Consider the following 22,520-nt stretch of genomic DNA (forward strand, 5'->3'; position numbering starts at 1 on the left):
AAAAATCCAGTTGTTTACTTTTGTGACTACTTTCATTAGTAATACGGCAACGATACAATAATGTTTTATAATATGACTGGGCAGATTACTTCACTGTGGAAATATCTGAATAATAGTTGTATATAAACACTGTTTTAGTGAGTTTTGCTAGTAATTTTCACCATGATCTATGATTAAAAATAATGTTCATTAGTTAAATTAAAGAGATTACGGTTAAATTTTTTCTCACAGCTGTTTGGACAAACATTTGACAAACTTGACACAGTTATTTTGCCAGCTTTCTACTTCAAATTTGCGCTTTGAAAAAATTGTTTTCGCACCTGTTGTTATTTGTAACTAATTATATTTCCAGAGGAAATGAGAAAAATCAGATTTTCTCAGCTTTGTCGAGAAATGTTACCTTGCAATTGATCCAGACAAACGATAAGAAATGACGTACAAAATTGCGGAGGTGACAGCGTATTCTTTCCTTTTCTCAATTCTTCTTTCAGTTTCCCACAGCTGCCCCGTAGGGTATCACGGTTCGCCATGCCACAGTAAGTTGTGAGATTATCGTATATGTTTTTAGTTTTTTTTTGCGCTTTTACCCTATTTTAATTAACACTGCAATTGCATTGGTTCGCAGAAACATATTCTCTCTATTATTACGAACTGGGAGCTTCTCCTGTATCTCAATGTATGGCCGGTTATTAAATAAATCTTTCTGCTAAAAAGTTACTTAAAACTTGTATTTATCGCTTTCATAGAATAAAAATCAGACGATTCAGAAAAAAAAAAAAACAAACAAAATTTAAGTTTAAATTTTGAATTCAAGTGCATCTTATATCAATTAATACTTACTGCTCGTAAACTATTCCCCCATATTTCACAGTAAACTAAAGATATCCAGTAACTACATTTTTTATACAAGGTTTCTGTTAACTTTGTCTGTTTTTTCGTTGTAGTATGTCCGGTTAGCACCTATAAAGACTTCTACGGATACGCGGCCTCTTGTACTCCCTGCCCAAAAAATTCTGGCCGCTCACTGACCTGGAAGCATTTCAATAACTAGCTGTAAATGGGTTTTAGAATACTCTGGCTATCTACGAAACGGAATTCATATACACATTTCTATCCACAGTTTTGTTATAAATATATTATCGTTCTATCTCGAATGCCGTTCTCTCATTGGCTAAGCTACTCACTAACAAGTTGTATATAGTGAGTAATGAACCCTATGCCATACACAGGAACCCTGTTCTTAGCACTGTGGGAGCATGAATTGAGCTTTGTTTTTACTAAGAATATCTGTTACTTTTAAGAAAAGAAAGCTCAAGGCAAGCCTAAAAGTCAAATACAGGCCAACTAGATCCAATTTGGCTTTATTCTTTGTTCTTAGTACGACATTGTGAACCCCTCCACGCTCCTTCTCATGCCGTCATCAAGGGTGGTCAGTGCTCCACGCATTATTTATCGGTTTGTATACTGCAATGCAATAAAGGATATGAACCGCTTGGTAGTACAGAACGACAGTGCATTGTTCATTCAGAGCACGAATACATGGAATGGTCAGGGATTCCGCTGGTATGCGTAGGTCAGTGAGTATTAAACAGCTCTTACGTCCTAGCTTATTATCTAACAGCTTGTCACTTTCCCAATTTATTGAGCGGTTTTGAACTGGCTCAGTTGTAGAGAAGCCAAAACCAACGTTATCACTTTACCCGAAAAGAAAGGACGTAGACAAGCCATTGAATCAATCAAAAACGCCAGGCAAATACATGTAGCTGACGAGAAAGGCAGGCTCGAGCGCGTCAGGGTACCAACCTCTGGAACTCACTACCAATTACTATCAAGCAAATTACTCCATTTTCTAGATTTCGTAAAACCATAAAACAACAATTATTGACAGTTATTACTAATTCTTAAGTTGAAATGTAATTATTTTTTTTGTAGTTAGGTCTTGAAGAAATACTTTTAACCTAAATTGTTCATTTAACACTGTATTCCTTCTGCAAAACTTAGTTACTTTGGGGCACCTACTCGATTAGTTCCATAAACTATTTAGGTGTCCCAAATTCCACACAATTAACCTTGTATTAAAACTATTTGTCTTTCTTTATCTCGTTTTCTTTCCCTCTTGAACACTATTTTTTAATCACGATTGTAAATTATTCCATTAATGCTATTTATCATCTTCTATATGTAATTTGCATATATTTATATGCATTCAATTTTTCTCTGACATCTCTGTAAAATTAATGTTTGTGAGAGTTTAAATTAAAATTGAATTGAGGGTTAATTCCATGTTTAGTTCTGATCGGATCACAGAGTGGTGCGCGATTTTTGAGCCAATCGCGTAGCGCAGTAAAACAAACCCAAATCAAGCACGATTGAATTACTGTCGACACTCAAGTGAAATCCTCTCTAGAATCCAAGAAATTTACTAGTCAGAAAACGCCGCTAGGAAACCTTTGACTGTGTAGTGCTAAATGCTTAACAAATAAAGAAGCCTCGACTGTGCTCTGTTCTGTTGTAAAGCACGCAGGAAGCGGTAGAGCACGAAAGAAGTGTAGGGGAAAACACGAGACGTAGTCGAGTGTTTTTCCCTACTTCTTGAGTACTCTACCGCTTCCTAAGTGCTTTACAACAGAACAGAGCATGGTCGAGGCTTCTTTATTTGTTTTATGATAAAGAATCAGATAATTTCCCCACGCATTCGGCTGAATTTTCAAACCAAACTTTATTTTCCAAACGAGCAAAAGTGGCGTCAGCCGTGCACTGTTCTCTGATAAAGCACGCTAAAATAAGCCAATCACAATCCTTGATAGAATTGTTCAAATAATCTGATTGGCTAACGAAGCGACAGCTGTCAATCACAAACAGCACTTCAGCTAAACTTTCAGTTTCGAGTAGTTTGAGCGGCTTTCGAGAGAAGAACGATGCCTTCAAAGTTCGCTTTTAAGTTAATTTTTAAATACGGATCTGAAGACAGGTAACCGTTTATAGTCCAGAGGAATCCGACCGTATTGTGGCCCATGAAAACGTGCGCTTTTCCAGTGGAAATTACGAAACGCGGAGCTCAAAAAACCGAGTTGAATTTGAAAGGAGCTACAGTTATTTACGGCTTGTAGCCGCATGCAACAAGATTGCCCGATCTAGCGTAAAAGTTAGAAAGACTTAACGGCTCCCACTGGTTCTACTCCGAGCACAGAAGAGAATATCAGAGCAAGTTTTGCATTGACTACTCGTCGGTTTACTTCGCTGAGATGACCTGAGAACGAGCGTTACTAGACTGCATGTAAGTGTTGTTTGAGCAATTGAGCATTTTCAATTGTAAATTTACAAAAATAAAGCTTCTCATCATAAACAGGGACAGTTCAATGGTTGTTTTCTGTCGTTGTTTTACTTCTCAGTATAATTTCGGCCTTCGTAATAAATATAATTTCTTTATCGAAGCACTGTTTAGGTTGAGAATTTGTTTACTTCGCTACAGCTGTACATGTTTTGTCGGCGGGAATCTAGCAAAACTTGTTATTTTAGTACACTTTTAACACTACTGTTGCTAACAATGGTCTCTGTGAGCCATATTTACTGCAGAAAAATAGCTCACTTCCACTGCGTTTGTCTGAGTCACAGGGGATGTTTAATTTGGGTAAAATTTGTCAAAATTCCGAAGCAAAAATTTGGAAGCCAACTCACCGTCATCAACCAGTGCTCTGTTCTCTGATAAAGCACGCTGTTTCAGCCAATCAGAGCGTGCGTTATATGGAAACTTTATTATAAATAACGATAGAACATAATGATTGAAAACTTCGGTTGAAACCAAGCCGGAAGTCTTGTTTCAAGGTTATCATAACGTGTTGATATTTTATTTCAATTTCTAGAAATTCGTTGCCCTTTTTTGGTTGTAGCGAATGCAGATCCTCCTTCCGGAGAATGTAATCTTCCGTCGCTTGGGTACACCACTCGTTGTACCTTTACATGTCGGACCGGATACCGTTTGAAGGGTTCCAAGGAGCGAGTTTGTCAACTCGATAAATCCTGGTCTGGAAGCCTTACAATCTGTGAACGTATGTATACACGTAAAAATATATAGGCCTGTCCCGATTGTGTTCGTAAAATGCTGGAAAGTTGCTCAATGGAACGACAAAAAGTGGCTAACAAAGTACCAAAATCCAAAAAGTTGCTACCTAAATTTGAAAAGTTGCCACCTAAATTTCTTGATTTTTTTTTTATAAAAACGTTAATTAAAAGCTTTATTTATCGTTCTCCACAACAACTGCTTAATATCGGTCAAGAAAAATAGAAACTTAGCTATAAAGAGTTGCTCGCAAATATGGTCGAAATTTAATTTAGGATACTCTTAAAACTAACGGAACAAAACAATAGGCCTACGAATTGTGGTCAAGTGACAGGTTATGTGTTCAAACTTCAAAAGGTTGATCGTGATAAACATTCAAGAAATCCACATAAAATTGTTGACTTTTTTGGCTTGATATGCGCTCTAAACGTATATTTTGCTTAAAAGTTGTTCAGAAAGGCAAAACTTCCTCGAGGATGCTAAGACCGCAAATAGTTGCTCCAAAAGCCAAACGTTGCTCAATGGTTGGTTGAAGGTTGGGCATAATACCGACGAGTATACAACGGCTTTCCCGTACTCTGATTGGCTGTGTTCTCCATGGAATGGTAATATATAGTAACGTCACTGCAATAACGACTTATCATGATGAGCTTTGGCCACGAAAAAAATCTATGCAAATTAGGTTAATAATAAGCCATGGGTGTGTTGAATCCACCCATGGCTTATTATTAATTGTAACTGAAGATCGAAGTTCGCAAGTTTTGTGCGATCGAGGTGTTATTTGTCACATTTGCGGTAACACATAATGACACTAATTTAGTTACAAAGCCCATCCAGCGGCATTATTTTTCTCATGCGGTCCGCAGCTTTGTATACTGTCACGTTTCATGAACTGGCCGTAGTATTTATGAAATGTCCTGAAATCTCAAGTTAACATATAAGACTGAGGTAAGATTCCAAACTTTCGTGTTTGCGGAACAAATACCGCTAACAGACCAGCTTCCCCATGGAGAAAGAAAAAAAGAGGCAGATATTATGTTAAGCACGAAGATGATTCCTTTCTCAAAATATAGAAACAACTCAAAATACGGACCTCTCAAAGAAGGCAAGAAATGCTAGGGTGCAAGCAGGTAAAATAAATAAAGCAGAAAAGGTTAGCATTATTATTCTGCTCGACAGATAATAACAGTTCAATCAAGAAGTGACTACCCAAGTAAGATGGAATTAGCTAAAGCGCGAGGTTAATATTCTGCCCGATAGATAACAACAGCTCAATAAGCTAGAACTGACTACCCAAGTAAGACAGAATAAGCTAGCGCGCGATGTTAATATTCTGCTCGACAGATAACAACAGCTCAATAAGAACTGACTACCCAAGTAAGACAGAATAAGCTGGCGCGCGAGGTTAATATTCTGCTCGACAGATAACAACAGCTCAATAAGAACTGACTACCCAAGCAAGACAGAATGAGCTAGCGCGGCAGGTTAATATTCTGCTCGACAGATAACAACAGCTCAATAAAGAACTGACTACCCAAGCAAGACAGAACAAGTTAAGCCGAGTTAAGCATGTATTTAGCGCAAAGTGAATCAGATAATTCGCTTCATTGCGACATATGACAACCGTTCTTTACAGAACTCTCTTCTCTGGTTTAGGCTAGATACGTACACAAATATGAGAGCTCTCAGATCTGATATCAGCATATTTAATAATTTCAGTGCAACTTACCACTACAGTCTTTTCCTTGTTCCATGGCATTGTGGATCGGAGGATTGATGGCAATGCCGTGCGGAAATTTCCCGCCAAAAATAATTTAGTCCGACATGAACAGTGATCATCGAGAGACAAAAACACCAAATGCATGCCTCGTTGTCTTAACCCAAGAAAACGTCATTTATTCCAAGACCTGGCTTTAAGGATTCGCACTCGTCTATACTGGCTATATAACTAGAAAAATATTGGAAGGTAAATTGCGATATCTTGACACCATGCTAACATAAGAATGTGGCTCAAACAAAAACATAGAATATAGTCGAAGTCATGTTCCTCAATCGAAAGTGCCGTGCGCCATGTATCCCTATTTCGCTATGCCAAAATTAAGACTAATGATCTAGTAATTACTAATTTCAATCTTGTTCGGCATTCATACATATGTTACCACAGTAAATTTCTACAAGCGGCTTTCGCCATAATTGTCATAATTATTTTGGTACAAACCGGTTTCCTTGACGCGACGGTGTTGGCAATGTTTCCACACAGAAAAATGTCATAAAATTATACCTATCTCTTTTAAGCCCCACAGTGAGCTATTCTGGCGGTTTAGCAAGGAAAGTACCGTATCAAAGATGCGACAAACGCATCACTGGCTTCCAGCATGTTTGCAAAGGCAAAACTGCGTGACAAATAAAAGCATGTATCGGGTCCTGTTTCATGTTACATTTCCTGGCATGCGATGATAAGTCGTGTACAAGATTAAAAGACCTCCTGGACAGAATTTTTTTAGAGGGTAAAGCTCCTCATGCGTGAATAACCTCTAAAAACTCTGTGTAAACCGAAATGCTCTGGGAGCATTTCTTTTTGTTTTGATTCTGTCCGCTTGAGAAAAAAATAAGTTGTTTTGAAATAGGGCTCTACAGTTAATGCGCATATTCAACATATCAAAATGAGCAACAACAACGAAATACGTTCAGAAATTATTACTTATCAGTGACGAAGGACGAAGGCCGAAGGTCGAAACGTCTCTTAATGATTTCACTTTTTGACATAATTTTTATTTTCAATATATAATTTTTAAACTATCCAGACTATGCCACACAGTCCACGGACTTATTTTAAACAACAATATTTGTCACTTGCAGAAATTTCCTGTCCCAAACTTCAGATAGTCCAAGCCGGTGTAGCAGTAAGACCTGCTTTTTGTGCTACTGGACCGGTGCCCGCGTCCTCGTACTGTCACGTCCGCTGTCCTTCAGGATATAATTTACAAGGCAATCCCCCATCAAGGCGCACTTTAGTTTGTCTGCTTAATGAGACATGGAGCGAAAGCATTCCGACATGTCAGGGTAGGTTCCTCATTTCATATTGAGAGAGATTACTACAAGGACATTTACACAACCTTTGTGTTGCGACACTTGACCTCAAGGCTATCTTCCAAAATTTTTTTTTTTTTTCGGGTGAGTTTAGTTAGAATCTCAATGGCTGTAAGTGGACACTCCTAGCTCGACTAACTTACTGCAGCTAAATGTTTATCACTAATGAATAGATTAAAAGTGGGTAAGTCAATCGGGATATAGTATTTGTGTTGCAATTCATTCACGGCCAATTTGCACAACGATACTTGAAGCACAACACAGACATTGGACGATAGCTTAAGAGATCTTTTAGGGACCGTATTGAAGCCTTTTCTCTTCTTTTCCTGACAAGCGTCTATTTATTACACCACTAACCTAATTTAAGGGCCAATAATTAAAATCAGCCAATCAAATTGCTTCATTGCCGGTCAGGTATTCTCTGAGTTTTGGATCGGGCGCCACTGTTCCAAAAGGTCCCGCACGACTACTCCTGAAGATTTCCTGGTAGCTTTATGGCTTACGTTTCTGAAAGAACTTGCTTTCATGCAAAAGATTACTTTTCTTTTTCTGCCCACAATCTTTCCGTTCTGTTTTGTTTAACATAAGAAGTGAGTATACGCCCGTTTGGCTCACAATCAGAATGATACCTTAAAAGCTCGAGATGTTTTTCCAGTCCGTGACCTTAGCATTTTTTCTAATCATGTTCGGTCGTGTAAAAGATCTCTTATTAACCAAGCTTACTCCGGACCTTACCGGGAGAATATCGGCCAGGAACATTTTTTGTACGGACCTCGCTGAGCTCAGTCCGTGCTGCCAAGACCTTAGCCCTATTATTCTCCCAGAACGCCCCTCGCGCTTGATTAAAAAGTATAACAATATATTTGTTTAAATAGAATGATAAATTGTTTTTACATTTCTTCATATCAAGTATAGAATGTATGTCACTGAGGAAAACGGTTACGTGAGATACAAACCACTGAAACGAATATCATATTCTCTTTATAAACCAATCGTCGTGTAGATTTTGACCCTCCAAAGATGACTTGCCCGCATGATATACAAACAACCACTCCAAAGGGAAAGGCCACAGCAAACGTGTTATGGAGCATTCAAGTAACTGACAATTCAGTTGAAGTGGATCCAAATGCTGTGATCCGGGTACGATCAAGTCACGAGTCCGGACAAGAGCTTCCTATTGGTGATACTGTTATTAGAGTAAATGCAACTGATGACGCAGGGAACAACGCAGTATGCTCCTTTTTTGTTAAAGTCAGAGGTAATTAATTGACACGATTAATATTAATCTACACCAAGATCTTGAGAGGGTAAAGGGTGAGGTCTACAATACAATAAAATGCAATACAATACAATACAATACAATACAATACAATACAATACAATACAATACAATACAATACAATGCAATACAGTACAGTAAAGTACAGTGTAGTGCAATGCAATGCAATGCAATGTAATACAATACAATACTGGTTTAATTTTCACGCTAGCGACATAACAACATAACGTCATAATGAAGACATGATTGATCATCGCAGTTTTACACAGAACGTAAGCAGTTGTGAATGATATCTGCATATCTTTCTCCGCAGTTCAAATATATGATCTTTCACGTATTCACTTGTATAACGACGTTATCGCCTTAATCGCCTTGGTAATGTGAACATCGACGCAACGAGATCAGTTTTTATCCTCATGACGTTACGTTCAGGTCATTATGTTGCTATTTTGTCGTTATATGTTAGGATGTTCATAACGACATAACGTTCTTATGTCTTTCTTTCTTCTTATGTCTTATGTTAGTGTCAGGTGAGCCAAGCTTAAGAGAATTCGTCCCCAATATTGGCCTTATATAGGATTATTATTCTTAAGCTTCAGATATCATCCACGATGGATCTAGAACTGAATAGCCAATCCTGTGACGCGAATTTTACTCGCGTGGACAGCAGGAAAACATAAATACCTCTGCGCGGGGCAATATCTATATGACACTTCATTTTTGCGGGTTCTAAATTTCGAGTTTTTTTTTCCACAATCCACAAATTAAATTTTCTCCGCAAAAATTTACTCCACTGGCGAAATTATACAAATATCACATGAAGAAGTCTCGGTGCCATGTATTTAAAAAGATCTCTTTCATTCAGAAGCAAACCTCGAGGGATATGCATCAGTGATACCCTAGTTTTTAATTTGCTGATCCGTTGCCTGAGCACTCAGCCACACTAGGGCAAGATGTCAGTGTGATGGCCATGTTAACACTGTTTACCACTGTTTTACATATCTTGATGTTGTTTCATTTGTCGATTGCATTTAGTTTTATCTAAAAATGTATATAGAGCGTTTTCACATGACGTCACTACAGCCATATTGGTGTTCCAAAACAATGAAACGGCAGCCATGTTGGTGTGCCAAACCAATCTTGTGGGAATTGAACTCTATCATCTCATGTAAACACTTCCTTTTGTTTCAATAGATTTGCAAGGCTGCTGGCTATGTAAGTGAAAACACTCTATATTGTACCTCCAATTGAACGCGACTTCCTGAAAACAATGCCTAACTGTCTTTCACAATTGCAAAAAATTAGTTCCCACAAAATGCAAAATATCGCCGATTCACAGAATTAAACCCCGGGCAAAAATTTTGTGCCACACGGTAACCGCGGAAGGACTAAATGCCATACAGTAGAAAAACCTTTTGAGGGATTACCTTAACTTAGAATAAGGTCTATAAGGGGATTAACTCTCTCACCTCTTACCCTCTCTTAACTGCCCTGAGCAATTCAAAAGCAGCCTTCACAGTTTTGGAGGAGGTCATAGGCCTGGTTTTAGCTGCAATCTGTCGAACCATTCATCACATCTTACAGGATATAGCTTCGATAGATTCGCGTGAAAAATTAGACACTGGAGTATCATATTCAAAACAGGGTGGAGGTGTCATTGATGCAACTTATCAAAGTAGCATCCAAAATGTTGTATAAAACCATTGCAGTCTCTCTTTTCGCTCGTCTTCCGACGCCCGCGCTACTAGCGACTCGCGACGTCGCCGCTCGCCGCTCGTACGTCAGGTTCACAGTCATGCTCGCACGCTTTCTTGATTTGCGTTGTACCCCAAGGATTTTCGAGGAAGAGAGAGACTGCTCGCAGTCTAACAATGACGTCTTGGCTACATATTTGCATTCTGTGGCTCTTGCGGAGTACATTTCTCTGAAGAAGGATCGCACAAGGCGGTGGAAAATTCAGTTTTAACTATTTTTAGATCTGTTTCAAACTCCTTTTTTAAATTTTAGTCATGGACGCAGATCGCTCCAACTGTTTTATTTAAGTGATCCCTGTTGTGTTTTATTTCCTCATCAGACACTGAGCCGCCATCATGCAGCTTCTGTCCAGCGGACATAGTTCAAGAAGTAACGACTTCACGATTGAGAGTTTCCTGGAAAAGGCCGATTTGCTCCGACAACTCGGGTGAACTCCTCATTATCGAATCAAACAGACAGAGTGGTGCCCTGTTTGATGTTCCGAGTACAACCCTTGTTCAGTACACAGTTCGCGATCACGATAATAACGTCAACAACAATTGCTCATTTAAAGTAATTTTGACAGGTATGTTGCATTAAAGTTATGACTTACTTCCGGCCCCTACCACCGAGCTGCGGTTCCCTAATATTTTGTACGTTGGACTCAGTTCGGATCGAGCGGCCCGGGCTCGAAACCTGACCGGGATTATTGCCTCCTGCTTTTGGGCAAGACGCTTGGGGTATAGATGAGTAGTGGGTTAACCTGACAGAAAGCTGGAGAGTAACCTGCGATTGACTAGTATCCCATCCAGGGGGGAATGAATGGTCCTTCAAAAACCGTGGGTCTCGCAAAATTTTCGTCGAATTTCAAGGTTCTCGTAGACTTGTTTTTTGGTGGGTATGTGCGTCTCGCATTCTCGATTTTCCATAAAGCTGTCTCGGAGTCTCTAGTTTTTGCACTACTAAGAAAGTTTTGAAGAACCAATGTTTTTGTTTCGTTTTACAAATGACATCTGAACTAGAGCTTCTTAGAGTCTGGACGTCTCACGGTCGCATTTACACCAATTTCGCCTTCTCACAAAGTCTCGTATTTAGCATTCACCACCCTAGTTTAGTATTTTAAAAAGGTGCATGTCATGGTCATCACATAAGTCGTCTACTTGTATGTCGATTTACAGGGGCGCTAAAGGATGGGCCAGAACCGACGAACTAAAGTAATCTAACAGTGTGCTTTCATTGATTTATTTACTAGTCAAAACGTGCACAATGTTTCCCCCTCCCCGGAATGGAGCCCTGGTATGCGATACTGCCACTGGTCATCCCGTTTGTTCGGCGTTTTGTAAGAATGGCGCAGACTTTGAGTTCAACCCGCCTTTGGTATACTTATGCTCGGGAGGAAAATGGAACTATTGGGCATTTCCAAGCGTTCAAGTGCAGAACGCTCCCTGGCCTAACTGCTCTGGTAAGATAAGCAGATCGATCAAAGATAAATTGTTTTTTTTTTTAACATTTTAATCGTCATTCACACTACTTACAACACTGGTACGGCTACTTGCACAATTTACAACCGATCTAGGGGAGGGGCCCGGGGGGAAAAGCCCCCATGGGGAGTTAACAATAAAATTTGCATTGCATTGTAAAATAATTAATGATAAAATAATTAATAACAAAAGTAATATTCACTCAGGATAATAATATTCAGTCACTCATTCTGACAAAGAAAGTTTTAGTCTAACATGTAGAACCTTATTGCTCCAATGAAACCCTGTCCCTTCTAAATGCCCATAGAAGACAATTAGGATCAATTTTAGGGTTAGGGTAAGTTTTTAGCATGACTGAATTGAATGAATTGATGAAGGCGAATGAATATCAATCGCAATAGAGCTTGCAATATACAATAGGATAGAGTCCAGACTCCCTCCTCCCCCCACCTCTGTCAGGAGACACGTGGCCTCTTACCTAGCCCCCACCTCCGTTAGGAGATCCATGGCCTCTTAAGTAGCCCCCCACTCCCTCAGGAGACCCATGGCCTCTAAAGTAGCCCTCCACCTCCCTAAGGAGACCCATGGCCTCTTATATAGCCCTCCCTCCAAAAAGTGGGTCCCTAGCATGTGATATAGTTTTGACCACTTCCCTTAGAATACTACAATTTGCATAACTTGCTCTACAACACAATACGATTACTTATTCTACTTACGATACTAATCGTATCTACAACGAAATTCTTGATCGTGATTGGTTTTCTGCGCGTCTGTTTGCCACGCAATAGGCGCGCGATCATTTGGGTGTCCAATTACAGGTATCCAATTTGAACTTTTTGTAATTGGACACCCATGGGATTCGCACGTCAATTGCTCGCGCTTTAATGGCTTTCTTTGCAACGCTTCCTACAGTTTTCAAAACTTATGAAACGCGCTACATACGTTTTCGCTCAAAAAAAGTTCTCAAAAGACATTTTTTATTCCGAAATTTGTTATAGATACGATTAATTAGTAATTGGACCTCGTGTCGTACAATTCAGGCAGTATTCGCGCTCGTAATTAAATATTTCAAATCGACCTCGCGCGATTACTCCCTGAATTGTACTCCACTCGGTTCAATTACTATTACTTACTTACACTACTTTCTATATAATACGAGTACTTATGCTACTTAGAGATCAAATATAAAGTTGCATAAAAGCTTGATGATGATAATGACGATGATGATGGTGATGTTAAGTAAGTAAGTTAGTAAGTAAGTAAGTAAGTAAGTAAGTAAAAGCTTTATTAATGTGTCAATGTATTTAGTTTTCACAACTAATTGGGGACACAAGAAAAAAAAATTAAAATTATTTACAAATCAGGAATAATAATAAAAATGTATATACAGTTAAAATATGTAGCATGTATAAATTGTGCAACAAAACAATAGGTATATAACAGGTAGTTTCTAAGAATTGCAAAGGTTACAGCAGCTATTGTTGTAGTTTAAGAGTGACGTTAGGTCTTTTTCCTACTATTCTTTTTAAAAGATTCAATATTCGAGGAGCCTTTCAATTTATTATCTAGTATCGACCATATATGAGGTCCTTGATATCTAATAGAATGTTTTCCATAGTTAATAGTGTTAAAAGTAGGAATATCAAAATCACTGTTTCTTAATGAATAACTAGCGCGTTTCTACTTAAACAGTTCGTCAACAATACTTGGTACGAGGCCATATTTTACTTTGTACATTAATATAGCGATATCTCGTAGTCTTCGATTTAGTAGTGAAGGTAGCTCTGCACAAACCAGAAGGGTTTCGTATGATTCTGAATGGGACTTAAATACTGCTCTAAGTGCGCGTTCTTGAATCCGCTCTATTTTTCTGCTGTCAGAAGATCAGCAGTTATGCCATACCAGATGGCAATATGTTAAGTGAGGTAGGATGGATGATTTGTAGATTATCAATTTTACTTTGCATGGTATCAAATTGCGCATTCTCAATAGGACACCAACGTTTTGACTTGCTTTTATGCAAATGTCACTGATATGGCTGGTAAAATTAAGCTTGTCATCAATTTAAACTCCAAGTAATTTGATTTGCGAAGTGTTGGTAATGATCTGATCTTCAATCTGCAGGACTTCAGTCTGTTTATCTGGTTCAATGTTTCTTGGATTAATAGTAAGACATTGAAAGTTCTCTGTGTTGGCGAGTAGAAAGTTATCTCTGTACCTTGACATGGCTAACTTTCCTTGATATTGTAGCCTGGAAGATGCGATGTTGTAGTCCTGTTACATATAGCTGATGGTCGTCAGCATACATGAAAAGGTTTGTGTCTTTAACCAACAAGGTCATGTCATTCCGGAATAAGTTCCATGATAATAGATCAAATGACGATTCCCGAGGACAACCTCGTGACATTTTAGACCAGTCACTTCTAATGGTGCCAAGTTTTACACGACTGTATCTGTCATTCAGAAACGATCGAATTAGATCCAATGATTGACTAGTAAACCCATATGCTTTGAGCTTCTTGATGACTAAGTTGTGACATAGAGAGTCAAAAGCCTTACTCATGTCTGCAGATAGAATGGTCACTAATTCTTTTCTGTCGATAGCGTGTTTCCAGTCCTCTGTGAATCTTACTAGTGTGGTTGCACAACTGTGATTCTTTCTGTATGCTGTCAATCTTAGAGATAGGGTAGGGCCAAAATAATGGGTTATTTGTTTGCTAAGCAGTGATTCGAAAATCTTGTCAATAATCGAAAGCGTCGTGATAGGTCGATAATGTTCCACATCATGCTTGTCCCCTTTCTTGAAAATAGGAGTGAGTTCTCCCCTTTTCCATATAGCCGGCCAGTTACTAATTTCAATACATCTGTTGTAAAGATTCGTTACTGATGGTGCAATGCCCTCTGCAACTTTCTTCATTAATTTTGGCATTAGTCCAGTGTCACTACAAGATTTTCTAGGATTGAGGTTTTCAAACAAATCTTGTACGTCTTTTGTATTTATATGTTTGAATTGAAATGAAGAATTACTATAGTTGGTTTCGATCATTTGAACACTGCTGTCGTTGTTAAAGTCATTTTCATTTAAACTGATCACATGGCTGCCACCGATATCAGATGGAATAGTAGAGAAATAGTTGGCGAGAGTCTCGGCAACTTGCCTTTGATCTTCAATAATTCCATCCTCATGTTTGTTTTTAAGGAATATTGGATTAGCATCTTTTGTTTTGTTGGTCAGGAAAGGTCGAAATGTATCGAAAAAGTCATGTGGTTTGGACTTCATTTCTTCAGACTTTTTGTACCAGTATGCAGTAAGAGCTTTCCTTCGTTCACGAGTAGCAATTTTTCGATGTCTCTTTTTAAGTTCAAAGTTTTCTGGTGTGCGGTCTTTTGCAAATTAAATGGCATATTTCCTCTTGTTTCTAATAGCCGCTTTCCATTCTTTAGACATGAAACATACATCTCTTTCACGAACCCGTTTCTTTCTCATGGGAGCATGTCCATTTGCAATACTATCAAAAAGATTTCCCCAATAGAGCGTTTTCACTCACGTGATGAAATTTGCATATCGTCATGACAACCGACTTCATCCGCCATATTGGTGTTCCATCGCAGAATGCGTGCTACTCGTGCTAACCAACACCTGAGACATTCTGTACGACATTCTAGCGTTCTTAGCGAAGAAATTTAATTTTTGTCATCACGGTCCTTTGCCTCATTGTCGGATGTGGCAATAAACCGGGCAAGATACGGCCCACCGTTGAGAAAGTAAGTTTTTTTCGTGTTCCAGGTGTTGTTGTCAACCAAGGAGAGTACATGGAAGAGTTGACTTCGGAGCGAAGAAGAAGTTGGATTTCTGCGATCAGCAGAGAGGACTTAACCGACTCTATTTTAGAAAATGACCGGGTTTACAGCAAGCATTTCGTGTCAGGAGAACCTGCTAAAGACTGGTATCGTTTTAATGTAGATTGGTTCCCTACTTTGTGTCTTGGGCATTCTAATAGTAATGTTGCCGGAAGGAATTACATGCTAGTTATAATAATATTAAGGCCTTTATGTAGGTTATCTACGGGAAGGGACTACAGATGTATCCAAGTGCTCAATGGAACTCAATTGTTCCTACAAAGATAAAAATATAAATTTCGTTTTCAAGTCAACCCCTAATTCTTAGCATAGAATAATCATAGTAGTTCATCAACAGAGCCATTGTCAGCACTATGTTTTTGTAATTGAAACAACTTGAGAAGATCCACAGTTGATTACATCTTTCTGTTCATTCCAAGATAAATACATGTAAGAAGAAGTGTTTGAGACAATCTAGACAAAGTGTTTGACTTTGTTTCTAAAAGGAGTTTCATATATTAAGTCATTCAAATTTAGTAAACATTTGCAATAGACCATTCTTTAGGGAGTGATACAGATGTGCTCTCATTTTGCAGATATCAAACTGCACAGTTTGGGGAGGTATGCCATAGGCTAGGCAGGTTGCAAAGGCAGCAGCAAATAGCCCGCAGTCACTGCCATTTAGCTGTTGCTGAACAGGAACAACTTGAATGCCAGTAAAATTTGCCTGTCCAACAAGATTAATTACCTGATCTTCTACTTCACTATAAATGATGTTACGGTAAAGACTGTCATATAAATTCACTGTGCCATCTCCACACCCCACCGATGCTACACACACCCAGTGTTGTTCCCCGGTGTGTAAAATCTGAATAAATTCACCATTGACCTGATTAAAGTTTCTGCAGGGACCCAAAGTTGGTCTCTGCAGACCCTCAACTCCAGGGTTAATTTTTCTAAGACATACATGCACTGCATCAATGATATCACAATCAAGCCAGCCGTGGGGGGACAAAATCAGTTTGTTATTTTGTTCATTGAGCTTTGCTAGGGATGCTGACTTTTCAGTAAGGCCTGTTGAAATTCCAGTTATAATGACATCATCATCACCTGACTTGCATGCATGTAAACAGGGTTCGTACGGAAAACCTGGAAAGTCCTGGAATTTTATTGTGGCATTTTCCAGGACTGGAAAGCCCTGGAAAAGGGCTACTGGTCCTGGAAAGTTCTTGAAATCTGTTAAACTCAAGTAAAAAGAACATGAAATGTATGGCAGACAGTACGGAGAATTAACATTACGATAATGGGAGTGAAAGGGTTAACGTGAATTTTAGAGTTCTGGAAAAATCGATCTGAGTCCTGGAAAAGTCCTGAAAATTTGTTTCTGAAAAAGGGTACAAACCCTGTGTAAAGAGTCCTTTGCTTCTTTAGCTTCTTTGGTATTTAGCATGACTTTGCCCCCAGACTTACAACCCATACATTCCCATGTTGTAAGGGCGTTGTTTGGCATCCTTTTGAAGTTTAAGCAAGCCAAATGAAAAAACTGTTCGTTTTCACACATTGGGTTATGACATTTAAGGACTTCATCTGAAGGCAATGGCTTCTTTTTGCACACACATATGCAGTCCTGTTCAAGAGCTTCATCCAAATTTTCTTTTGTTTGTTTGCCTTTTGATTTCTTACTCCTGGCTCCAGCAGTTTTTTGGCACAGAGGACAAAACCACTTGTTGGGTACTTTTTGGACTTTCAAGCAGGTCAAGTGAAAAGAAGAAATGGGACATGCTTGGTTGCTGCATGTTACAACAGCATCAGTAGTATTCATCCTGCAAAAGCAGACAGAACTGAGACCAGATGATGGCTGAGACACATTTCTTTTCTTGGTATACCACCTTCCAAGGATTTCTGGTAGAACACAATATCTCCAAACGTGATTTAGTTTGGGAACAACAGAATTCCAATGACAGATATCTGGGGGAATTCTTTCACAGAAAAAAGCAATTTGTTCATTAAAACTACAAACAACAAAGTCACAGTAATTATATCCAGTAGTGAATATTTGCTGTTGTGATTGATAATAGCATGCATGTTCTCTTTTAAGACTTGTAGCTCCATTTTCTGACTTCAAACATGAGTTGGACTTCTCAGGGTAATCTTTGAGGTCTGTATCCTTCAAACAATAGGGGAACTTTACGGCACTGAAACGGGTGCGTAGGGAACTTTTTTGACGGCCGTTGGCATCAAACAGCTACATTTCACCCGTGTACATGACAGCTTTTCGTTCACACGATTCCATGCTTCAATGTAGAAGAGGACGCTCGCAATATGCGAGCAGCACTCTCCTTGTCCTGCCCTACATCCAACGCAGTGTGCGAAAAGAACAGTACCATTTTCCTCGGTTATAATCCAAAATGTATCACACGGATCGTTCATTCTCTGTGAATGCCTGACTTTTCCGAGAACAATGTAGTTGTTTCCTATTTTGTGCCCTTTCACGCAGCCCACAAACTCTGAAACGAGCTGATTATACGCTCGCAAACTCTGAAAAGCTTTAAATTGATCCTTGCTGTAGTAGCTTGTCCCAAGCACTAAAAAGGATAGCAAATCCATGGATTCGACCCGTGGCAAACAGTCTGGATCATACGTTTTGTCTGGAATTAAAATGGGATCGATACCAACGCAAGAAATCTTTTCATAGTAACGTTTCTTCACGTGGGGATCGAAGTTGTTCGCATAATCGCTAAGGGGATTTGCCGCCATCTTGAAAAATATGGAACACCAACATGGAGACTCAAATTTCCCGCGAAATTTGTGACGTCATGTGAAAACGCTCTATAGTCATAAGCATCATCTGAATCATCAAAGATTTCACCAACATGCCATGGAGCATCAAGTAGATCCTTGTTAAAGTTGTCAAAGTCAGTAGTTTTAGTTTGTCGGTGGACTAGAGTCTTGGTTGTCGGTTTTTTAACCTTTTCTGTCATTTCGCCATAAATCATAGTGTGATCACTGATCTCGGGGTTGTATACGCCGCAGTTCCTGAAGAGATTAGGGTTATTTGTAAACATTACATCAATGAGTGTCTGCGAGTTTGCTGTGACCCTTGTTGGTTCATTTATAAGGCAGTGTAGGTCATTGACTTCTTCTAGGTCCCTCAGGATTTTCCCCTCGCTACGATCTAACCGTAGTCTGTCTAGATTTAAATCACCAACAACAATAACAGGTTTCTTTTTGAAACACGCCCATTGACAGATGCTGTTTAATTCGCTCTCGACTCTTTGTAGGTAGTTTCCGCAGATTTTATTTTCTTTCTTGGAGCTATTAGGCGGTCTGTAAATTGACAGTACCAAAATATCTTGCCTGCCTATTTTAACATCAACTGCTATAGCTTGTAATGTTTTGTAGGCTGTCGGCAGAGTGAGCTTTCTTGATGGAATTGTTGTTGATATATAGACAAGTAGGCCACCTGTTCCTTTCGCTATGTCCTTGCGGAACATATTGTAACCTTGCAATTTGAATTGACTGTCTGGATAGGATCGGTCGATTTTAGTCTCCGATATCACCAATATTTCTGCTTTCAGAGATCTGTTCAGAATAGTCAGATCTTCGAATTTGCTTTGGATGCTCTTTATTTTCAGATGCATTAGGCGGGCGTTGCTCGAATTCTCTTTTTTCTGGTCAATAATAGAGCTATTGTTTTCATTACAGCAGGCTTTGTTGTGTGGCCTTTGTCCATCGGTTGGCAAGATATTTGCATATTCTCCTTCGTGATCCTGCGGATATTTCGAAATCATTTGATATATTGGATTCAGCATTAAATCCTAGATCAGAGTGGTTGCAAAATGGCAGGCAACACCAGTTACAAATCCAGTCGATACGCGGATTGTCCAAGTAGTGTTTGAATTGTGTGTTGGTAAATTCGAGACATTTTGTATGCGACCAGGTTTCTCAATTAGCACATAAGATAGCATTCTGATTTGAACGAACATTCCTCTGACACTCTTTACATGGATATTTGAATTTAACTGCTGGTCCTGGTTGAGGGTGAACGTCGCCACATAAAGTGATTCGATCAAACTGGAATGAACTGGTCCCATTTGCGCGTACAAAACGACCGTGTAGTTGTAGACGAGCACTGCAGAAATGTTTTGAGTAGAAGATTGAAAATAGCCCAATAATTTGGGAGTCAGCTCTAACTTCATTCTTACGATATGTGATAGCGTATAAACAAAGTGCCAGAGCGGCAATAAGCAGTTTCCCGGAGCCACATCGAGAGCGTCTTTCCGCCATGAGCTAGATTAATTATGTGATATGTTGATAGACCTTTTTGTAATATGTTGATAGACCTTTTTATGAAACGAACTAGTGATAACGATATACTTATAAGCACTTTCTCCCAGCTAGCGCTTTTTGTTACGAAGGAAATGTTCTGGCCCTTTATTGCGCTGCTCACACACTCGTCAAAATGTAAAACTTTTTAATAACCTTGCATTTGTTTCATTTCCTTGCCGCTTGCACAGTTCAAATAAGTTTTGCTACATAAACCAATTTATTTGGGTCATTTTTGAATTTTATTGCAGGCAGTGCCAGTCATTCTTGGTTGAAAATGTATGGTCTTCAACAGTGGCATTACTACAGTGGTGACGCGCATGATCCCAGCGTTCAAGAAATTATAAAGTCTCAGTTCAACGCGTTGCTAACGTCTAACATGGTTCCTCCCATCTTTTGCCCGCACCAAACATGCAACAAGGATGCTTTTACGGTCTCTCCAGGTGCAATAGGTGATTATACCTTGCTCTACTGTGTCTTAAAATAGAGAACTTAAGCGCAGGTGTTTTACCACGGACTTCAACCGGAGGAGTACTCTACAATGTAATGTACGGAGAGGCTCCACCCCGATGTCCAATCGCTTTCCCTTTTGTATACCATTTTGAAAGGAAAGCTATCCCTTTCATAAACCTTTAATTGAAAAAAAAGATACCCCTTTAACAGACTTCCAAAGTGGCCCGTATTATGAATAAATCGCTAGGTAAGAATCGAAAGTTTTCATTTTCATGTAGTGCCTTATAAATGAAATAATACAGAAGTAAGGCGAGACTTTTCGAAATATTTTAATTAAAGGCTATTTGAAATAACTTCATGACAGATTTCCCTACCCTTTCATATACCTGAACTTGTGACATCCCTACCCTTTGACATACCTGAAACCTCAAAAAGGTACTCCTTTCGCGCGGAGCCGCGACTTATAAGCCATTATAGGTAGTACCACCACCGGGTCATTAACACAAAGCATCTCGTTTTCTTACCTTTTCATGATCTGCCTAACCCTACTCTCGCGTCTCTTTAGAGCGACACATATTCATAGAGCAAGGAATACGAAGTGGGGATAAATTGAAGTGATTAGAATTTTATTAATGTGTTTTTCTTTGTGTGATCACGTATTTCTTTTGCTTTTTTTGCAGTTTGAAGTCACAAGGAAGACTCGAGGAAACTAAAATTTGGTGTTTTACGCGTTGAAAAATGCTTTAATAAAGTTAACGCTTGGGTGTGATATGTGATGTGTGTCATATGTCCCAGTGTATGTTTTGTTCAATGAAAAACCGTAGGAGGGACTCAGGCAATATTTTTCAATATGGGGTCCTGCGCCAGACACTGGTTAAACAAAAGTAAAAATTTTCTCCAAAACTTCTTTTTGTCTCCATAATTCTGTTCAATTGACCATTCTTAGCCTCTAACGAGCAAAATTTGGCTCAATGAAGGAATTCATACGTTTTTGGCTAACTCTTGAAAATTTTGAAACTCAGTAGGCCATTACCGAGTTGCGTTTGTCCTCTGTTAGCAAAATGAAGTACTGCTGTAAATCTTTTCATCGTTGCAAGGATGATTTTGTTTTGTATGGAGTGAACATGGAGTTGTAAAGACAACGCTGAATTTTTCCAGTGCCTGTTACAAGTACTAGTATTAACTCCCGACTGGACATTATCTGCAACAACAACCTTTATGTATTTTATTTCTGTCAGGAAATCATTTCAACTACAATGGCATCACCTTGATCCCACTACTAGTTTGAAATTCGCAGTTCATAGTATGACTTTCCTATAGATGGAATTGTGCGAAATTTAGGATCTGATTAAGGTAAAAAGGCTCAGTAATTACCATGCAGATCAGTAATAGGCCAGCAATTTTACATTTCTGTGCTCAGCTACCGACCTTGATTTGAAACAAACGTCTCCGCTTTTTTCATTTAAATACAATTTAATTAGCGTTAACAACTTAATTTACACACCAAAAGCCGACGAGGTCTGTAGCTTGAAATAACATTATAATGGGAGATCAACTAATATGTTTCTTCGCGGATTTTAAGAAAATCAGGATCAACGCTTCTCTGGCCTTACAGATTGAGCCTCGGTTTGAAAAAATCTCAGTTTTCGATTGGGATTAATTGCGTGTCGTTAGCAGTGTGGTGAAGAGAGGAGAAAAAATGTTCTTCGGCTGAAGTAGTTTAGAATTAGTACGACGGTGTTCATTAATCGGTCTTCAAAAACGTCCTTCAGTCTCTCCTATGTATTGTTAATTACAGCGGTTACATTGAATCGTGTAGGTTAGTGTCACAGCTCAGGTTAGATTTGATGGGGCGCGTTTCGACAACAAATGACAGGCTTAAAACGTAGAAGTGACGGCGGTTAGAGATGTTGATTTTAGAGAGACGCTCAGACACGCTTTTCAGAATCTAGACTTTTTTTAACGGCACTGACATCAGAAAAATCTTGATTCAGATCGTAATGAGCCGATTACAGTGCGACTACTCTAACCTAGACTGCAAAAACAGTCGTATTTTTTGCGAACGCGAGAGACGGTCAATATTCGAACGAAAGGTCTGGAGCGAGTGTAAAAACGGCGAGGGAGAATGGGGAGAGACGCTAAAAAATACGACTGTCCGCCATGCATATGTTAAATTCGTTCAAAATTACCCGTTCTTCCAGCAACGGGAAATTCCCATTGATCTAGTTCTGACGCAACCTGTCATCAAATGTCACTC

At 39.1% G+C, this 22,520-nt stretch overlaps 2 protein-coding genes across 2 annotated transcripts; one reads left to right on the top strand and one right to left on the bottom strand.

Moving 5' to 3' along the window:
• The first annotated feature begins 243 nt into the window (after positions 1–243).
• On the top strand, positions 244–21,305 carry LOC145496511 (sushi, von Willebrand factor type A, EGF and pentraxin domain-containing protein 1-like). The gene is made up of 9 exons (XM_081476205.1): positions 244–536; positions 1,379–1,573; positions 3,864–4,049; positions 6,920–7,123; positions 8,154–8,408; positions 10,504–10,749; positions 11,416–11,625; positions 20,062–20,262; positions 20,944–21,305. The coding sequence occupies exons 1-9, from the start codon at positions 431–433 to the stop codon at positions 20,946–20,948; spliced, it is 1,608 nt and encodes a 535-aa protein (XP_081332331.1). The 5' UTR covers positions 244–430; the 3' UTR covers positions 20,949–21,305.
• On the bottom strand, positions 18,125–19,384 carry LOC145496512 (uncharacterized). Its single transcript, XM_081476206.1, has one exon. The coding sequence runs from the start codon at positions 19,294–19,296 to the stop codon at positions 18,190–18,192; it is 1,107 nt and encodes a 368-aa protein (XP_081332332.1). The 5' UTR covers positions 19,297–19,384; the 3' UTR covers positions 18,125–18,189.
• Positions 21,306–22,520: the final 1,215 nt, after the last annotated feature.

This window comes from Orbicella franksi, chromosome 9, assembly GCF_964199315.1.
Source record: "Orbicella franksi chromosome 9, jaOrbFran1.1, whole genome shotgun sequence".
NCBI classification, from domain to species: Eukaryota; Metazoa; Cnidaria; class Anthozoa; order Scleractinia; family Merulinidae; genus Orbicella; species Orbicella franksi.

Bases quoted from the DNA above. Each gene is read 5' to 3' on its own strand.
- LOC145496511 (XM_081476205.1), top strand. From the start codon at position 431: ATGACGTACAAAATTGCGGAGGTGACAGCGTATTCTTTCCTTTTCTCA. The intron at 4,050-6,919 runs GTATGTATACAC...TGTCACTTGCAG, and splicing joins AAGCCTTACAATCTGTGAAC to AAATTTCCTGTCCCAAACTT. The intron at 7,124-8,153 runs GTAGGTTCCTCA...ATCGTCGTGTAG, and splicing joins AAGCATTCCGACATGTCAGG to ATTTTGACCCTCCAAAGATG.
- LOC145496512 (XM_081476206.1), bottom strand. From the start codon at position 19,296: ATGCTGAATCCAATATATCAAATGATTTCGAAATATCCGCAGGATCAC.